The sequence below is a fragment of the Plasmodium relictum genome (assembly GCF_900005765.1).
Source record: "Plasmodium relictum strain SGS1 genome assembly, contig: PRELSG_00_v1_439, whole genome shotgun sequence".
Taxonomy (NCBI): Eukaryota; Apicomplexa; class Aconoidasida; order Haemosporida; family Plasmodiidae; genus Plasmodium; species Plasmodium relictum.
Window position 1 is genome coordinate 3,647 of NW_021628675.1, and position 7,327 is coordinate 10,973.

Here is a 7,327-nt window from a genome sequence, read left to right on the forward strand (position 1 = left end):
CTTCTAATTTTACTTATTATAAAGCCACTTAACATAGATAATTATATAAATAGTGTATAATTATCTATATAACATAAAATAAAATTATCTCATATATTATTTTTTTTAATAACATCTTTCAATAGTTTTTTTTTCAAGCAATTTTTACTTATTCTTAAGTTTGAATCATTTAAATAAAATAAATTATCTACATCAAAAAATTTTTTACACAAAATAAATCAAGCATATATAAATAAATCATAAAAAAAAATACATATCATTCAATTTTTTACATTTCTTTACAAAAATATATTTATAGATGTGTTCCTGTATATACTCATATCTACAAGTAAAATATGGTTATACGTACCTTCGTATGTATATCTCTACACATGCACTTTTTTAATATCTTACATATATAACTTTTGGATGTAATATTTTTTCATTATTTTAAAATCTCAAGAAGGCAAATAAAATCTTTTACTTATATTATTAAAGCAAGTAATTATATAAATTATTAATAGAAAATTCAATTAATGCATTTTATTCCCTTACAATTAATTTTGCATAATAATTAATATATCAAATATAAAAATGACACTAAATAGTAATGCTATGTAAATTTTTAACAGAAATCTACCTTATATACCTTGTGCACTACTCATCAAACATACTGAAATATTTTAATAATATTAACATGAAATATAAATAAAACCAAGTTAATAAAAATAAGTAATTATTCTATTAATTTCATAGTATTTATTTTCATATAAGTTAAAATTTTCGGTAAATATTTCATCTTAAAAAGAAAAAAGAAGAATATTTCATTAACATAAAAAAACAAAATTAACCTAATATATAATACATTTTTTTTCAAATAGTTAAAATATTTCATTTTTAATTATTTAAAAAAAAAAATTAAGAAAGAAGAAATACGTAATTTTTGTAACTAATAAATTATTTTTATATAATTATTTAACTATTTAATTTTAATTCTTTCATTTATTTCCTTATTTTAGAAAAAATTATTATGATTTTATTTTTTAGTGATTTCAACTTTGTTATGATCTCAATAAAAAAAAAATAATATTATATAGATTACTAAGAAAAAAAATAGTTCACTAAATATATAGCACAGTATCTAATGTTTCTAGTAATATATTATATTTTAAATTATAGTTATTAATGTTGATTATATATATATATTTTTAACTATGCTAATGAAGAATCCTGAAAAATAGTTAATTTCTAATACTTTAATAAAATAAAGAAAAGAAAAATAAAATTTTTAAAAAAAATAGATGCTCAATCGCATGAATATTTAAATTTATATTTGCATGCTATCCATAATATATACATTTAAAAAAAAAGTATATAATTCATAAGATTATAAATAAGTTGTTACAATTCTATAAACTATGAATCTTATTTAAGCATAGACTATATATTTTAATTTGTCAAATAAATATATTATAAAAAAAAAATATTCAAAAATAAAAGATATCAAAATAAAATTTTCTTTTTTTTTAATGTAAATGCAAATTACAAAATATTAATAAAAAATTATATATAATTAGATATAACAAGATTTTTTTATCTTTGATTTCTAAAATATTCTTAAAATTTCATATTTATATAAATCTTAAAAAATTATTTTTTCAAAGAAAAGAAAACTAGATATTAAAAACAAAACATTTTTTATTAAATTGTTAAAAAACATTTTAAAGTATGGCATCAAATGAATTTAATATATATCTCATTTCTAGTGAATATTATTTTTTTTTTTTTTAAAATATAAAATTTCTTTTAATAATTAATTAAAAAAAATCATAGCATATTATTATTCTATTACAAAAATACAACATATAGTTAATAAAGAAAATATATATATAAAACTGCGGAATATTAATTTCTTGAAAAAATTTAGATAAAAAATTGATAATTAATAAATAAAAGTACTATTAAAATATTAAATTCCATTTTAATAGAATAACAAAATTTGTATCTTACTAATATGAAGAAGAAATTCTTTTTTTTTCTTAATATTCTATAATAATAAAAAATTTATTTATAAATGTAGTAAGATATCTCTTTTGAGTATATAATGACAAAATGTATCTTATTATAAACAGCTTTTTTTGAATTATTGTTCTAATAAGAATTATTGATTTTGTTTTTGTTTCATTTATAGGATTAAAAAATTTCCTATAAAATTGTTTTATTATATCATTTGTATTACAAAATCAGTATAAAATCATATATATTTATAAAAAATAGTAAAATATAATTTTTGTAGATTAATTTAAATTTTCCAATAAACAATTATCTTTGTACATTTGTACATATATTGCTATCATTAAAATAAATAATATTACGAGAAAAATTAGATTTGATGTTTACTTATTGAAGAAATTAAAATGAAAATTTCAGGAACATTTTATTTTTTTAGGTTTTTATTATTATACAATTTGTTAAAAATGAACTTTATGGAAGCAGCAGAGAAAAAAAGAGAATCTGGTAAAAATATAAAAAATTAATTATAACATTATAAAAATTATTCTTCAGTGTTAAAAAGTGCGAACTATAATTTTAAATATATTTTAATAAGTAATACAAAAAATGTTTTCTATTACTATAAGCTTAAATCATTAATTTTTAAAATGGGATATTATCATAAAAAGTATCATTTCACAATCTATAATTTTTTTAATAAAACTTCATAACGTTTTATTTTTATTTTTATTTATTAGAGAATTCATCATATTTGCGATCAAGTGGGTCCCACTATTTTCCTTTTGATTTAAATGATTATTCTTACGAACCTTTTGAAGATTTGGAATCAACTAAAAATACAATAGTAAATGCTGTTTTAACTAAATTTGATAATTTTACTGAACTAGAGAAAGAAAACAACTTAAAAGATTTACGAGGTTTAAGAAAATATACTGAGGAGCTATTATGGTTAAATATGGGAAATTGCTCAGAAAATCTTTCACGCTTTATATTTATTTCTACAGTTTTTGAATTAGAAAAAAGATATTTAGAAACATCAATAAATATGTCTTTGTGGGAAGTAGAATGGAAGTGTATGTGTATTGTTGAAAAGGAATACATATGTAAAATAGAACGTAATAATTGGCATGTTATGTTGAATGAAATGAAATATGAGTTTACACACACTATACTCCTAGAAAATATAAACAAGAAACATCTAGAATATTTATGGAACAGATGGCTTGAAATAATGAAGAATTATTATATGCAAAGGCAAGGAGATCTTATAGAATCGTTTGTTGATGAAATGAAAAGAACTACTATTCCTATTAATTTCTTGAGCTATTATAGTTCATATAATTCATTGTGGAAAAGCTGTAGATTTTTTTACAATAATACTTTTAAAAAGTATTTATTGAATGCCAGAAAAGACTGGTCAGAATTCATGTTAGGACATAGAATAAATAGAGTTAATCATTCATCATTACGAAATCGAAATGAAACTATTATTGAACAAAACATAGTACAAAATCCATCTTATAGGACAGAACAAGAGAAAGAAAAAGAGAAAAAACATTCAGAAGAACAAACTATATCACAAGTGAAAGGACAAAAATCAGAACACATAGAAGTAAAAAGTAAAGCACAAGAATCCACATACATGAAAAAACATATAGAACAAAAAATGGAACAAATGCAAGAACACAACCAAGAATACATGAAAAGACAAATTAAAGAACAAGCATCGACATACATGGCAAAACCTATGGAGGAACATACAAAAGAACATATGAAAGGACAAAATTTGGAACACATAGAGGAGAAAAAGATAAAAAACAAAGAAGGACAATTTAGAGAACATGTATTAATATACCTCGTAAAAGAATTGGAAGAACAAATAAAAGAACAAGTGAAAAAATCAGATTCAGAAAATATGATGTCACAAATGAAAGCACATGAATTAGTACTTATGGTAGAAAAACTGAAAGAACAAATGCTGAAGCAAATAGGAGAAAAAGAAATAGAACAAGAAAAGAGAAATGAATCAGAAAAAATATTGGAATTAAAACCAAAAAAAACACAAGAAGAAAAAATACAAGAAACAAAAGAAGGAAATGAAGAAGAAATACAAGAAAAAGAAAAAGAAGAAGAAACACAAGAAGAAAAAACACAAGAAACAAAAGAAGGGAAAGAAGAAGAAATACAAGAAAAAGAAAAAGAAGAAGAAACACAAGAAGAAAAAACACAAGAAACAAAAGAAGGAAAAGAAGAAGAAACACAAGAAGAAAAAACACAAGAAACAAAAGAAGGGAAAGAAGAAGAAATACAAGAAAAAGAAAAAGAAGAAGAAACACAAGAAGAAAAAACACAAGAAACAAAAGAAGGGAAAGAAGAAGAAATACAAGAAAAAGAAAAAGAAGAAGAAACACAAGAAGAAAAAACACAAGAAACAAAAGAAGGAAAAGAAGAAGAAACACAAGAAGAAAAAATACAAGAAAAAGAAAAAGAAGAAAAAAAACAAGAAGAAATATCAGAAAAAATAACATGGAAACATTCGCTACAAGAATTAAAAGAAGAAAATAGTAATGCATTTGATCAAATTACAATACTAACTCCCAAAAAAATTCAGGAATACATAAAAGAGACCAATGTATATGTGAAGAAAAAAAAAAAGAAAAATAAAAATTTAAAAGTATATAATTATGAGAAATTTACACTGGAAATTCCAAGAAAAGTTGAAAAATGTATAGAAATGAAAGGATCAATAAAAGCCCCAAGTAACTTTATAAAACAAAAAAATGAAAAAAATACAAAACAAACAATAGAAGAAGCATCCAAACAAGCACGAGAAAAAAAATTGGAGGAAATTTCATTGCCTTCAAAAAAAGGAAGAAACATAATATTTAAAACGGCAACAGAACCAGGAATGTTACAAGGACCTATAACGCGAAGACTAATACCAGGTGCCATGCCAAGTTGCATGTCATGTACCACACATGGAACAATGTCAGATTACATGTCAAGTATATCACCAGAAGAGTTGCCAGGTTACATGTCAAATATCACATCTGAAACAATGCCATATTACATGTCAAATATCACATCTGAAACAATGCCATATTACATGCCAAATATCACACACGAAACAATGCCATATTACATGTCAAGTACTACATCTGGAACAATGCCCGGTTACATGTTAGATATCACAAATGAAACAATGCCTTGTTACATGCCAAGTACTACATCAAGAACAATGCCCAGTTACATGTTAGATATCCCACCTGGAGCAATACCTAGTACTGTACCAGAAGAAATACAAAGTTACATACCAGAAACAGTATCTGGTTTCACGTCTGAATCAATACCGAGTTACACACCAGAATCAGTATCTGGTTTCATACCAGTAGCAATGCCAGATTACATGCCAAGTATCATACCGGGAACTATACAGGAAATAGTTCCAGGATCAGAACCAGGAATAATACAAGGGTTAATGCACATATCAACAAGAAAAAAAAACTTAACAACAAAATCATCAGGAACACAGACACCAATATCATCAGGCACACAGACGCCAATATCATCAAGAGCACAGACACCAGAGTCATCAGGAACACAGACACCAGAATCATCAGGAACACAGACACCAGAATCATCAGGAACACAGACACAAGAGTCATCAGGAGCACAGACTCCAATATCATCAAGAGCACAGACACCAGAGTCATCAGGAACACAGACGCCAATATCATCAAGAGCACAGACACTAGAGTCATCAGGAACACAGACACCAGAATCATCAGGAACACTTACACCAACGTCATCAGGAATGCTATCGCCAAATGAGACATATAAATCTATAGAAACATCTATACCAGAACAAACTGATAAATCAACACTATTATCAACTGAAAAACCAACTTTATTGCCGAAAACAGATGCTTTTAAACTAAGAAGATCAATGAGCTTATAAATATTTTACATATTACTGATTCAAACCTTATTAAATATAAAAGAAAAGGAATGAGAACGGTAATATATGAACCGATAATTTGAATTCAGTTATATATAATTAAATACATATAAAAATAGTTGTAAATATAAAGGGATTGATCAATAAATGATATTGTTGCCCTATTTTAAACAATGTTAAGGGTCAGTAAATATTGCAATCGATTTATTCTAAATAATACCTATCAATGAATGGCATTATAAAATTATTCTATACAATATTCAAGAGAAATACGAAATAAATAATTTTTTTATGAATGAAGATTATGTGGCTTTCGTTAATAAAAAAATGTTATTAACCTTTTGTAATATAAAATGAGATTATTATCTAGGAAAGTATAAATCAGCCATGCACTGACATTACTTATAAAATAAAAAAAAAATATATGTTTATATATATATATATATATATATATATATATAGCTATATTTTTTTTTGTTTATTTTTATTTTTATATATATCTTTGTGATTTTAAAAAAATTCAAAAAAAACATTTTTTAAAATGTTTTTTTTTTGGAAGTTGTTGACTTTTTGAGTTAAAATATTATTAATTTTTAATTGAACGATATAAATTAATGTATTAGAAGTATAATGTTTATTTTATATTCGATTTGTGTATCTTGAAATAACACTAAAAACTTAGAGTTTAATTAGGTTATTTGTTATAACTTAATTTTATGTGTTTTAAATTAAAAAAATATACTTATTTTTTGTAAATAGGAATACATTTATAAAAGTAAAATGTCTGTGAATTGTTAATAGAAAAATGTCATTAATCTTTTGTAATATAAAATTAGCTTCCTAGTTAAGAAAATAAAAGTCATTTATGCACTGACGCTAGTTATAAAAAAAAAATATTTATAGCTATATTTTTGTTTCTTTTTATTTTTATACATATAATGGAATGGAGAACATTCACAAGTATTTGAGAAAGTTAAGAATAAAATAGCTAAAATAATTTATCTGCCATTTCTCGAATTAGAAAAACCGTATATTATATATACTGGCGCTTTAGGTTATGCTATAGGAGTTGTATTAACTCAGCTAAATAGTGATACTGGTGAAACTAAGTTTATCCATTATACATCTAAGAAATTAAATGATATTCAACGAAAGTAGAGTACAGTTGAAAAAGAATTAATTTCTATAGTAGTAACTTGTGAAACACTCAATTATTATATTAAAGGATTGATCTGTTAATTGCCTGTTTAATGACTCTGCTAGTGCATTGGTTAATAAAAAAATTGTTATTAACCCTTTGTAAAATAAAATAAGCTACTAATCAGAAAAATTTAATTCATCCATGCAGTGACGCTAGTTAAAAAAAAGGAAAAAAAA

The 7,327-nt window shown here is 23.3% G+C and overlaps 1 protein-coding gene across 1 annotated transcript; it reads left to right on the forward strand.

Annotated features, from left to right (window-relative positions):
* Window positions 1-2,456: 2,456 nt before the first annotated feature.
* PRELSG_0030000 (hypothetical protein) lies at window positions 2,457-5,950 on the forward strand (the record flags this gene model as incomplete). Its single annotated transcript, XM_028676078.1, has 2 exons — window positions 2,457-2,496; window positions 2,730-5,950. 2 exons carry the CDS (start codon window positions 2,457-2,459, stop codon window positions 5,948-5,950), a joined length of 3,261 nt encoding a protein of 1,086 aa, XP_028531199.1.
* Between the last annotated feature and the right edge of the window lie 1,377 nt (window positions 5,951-7,327).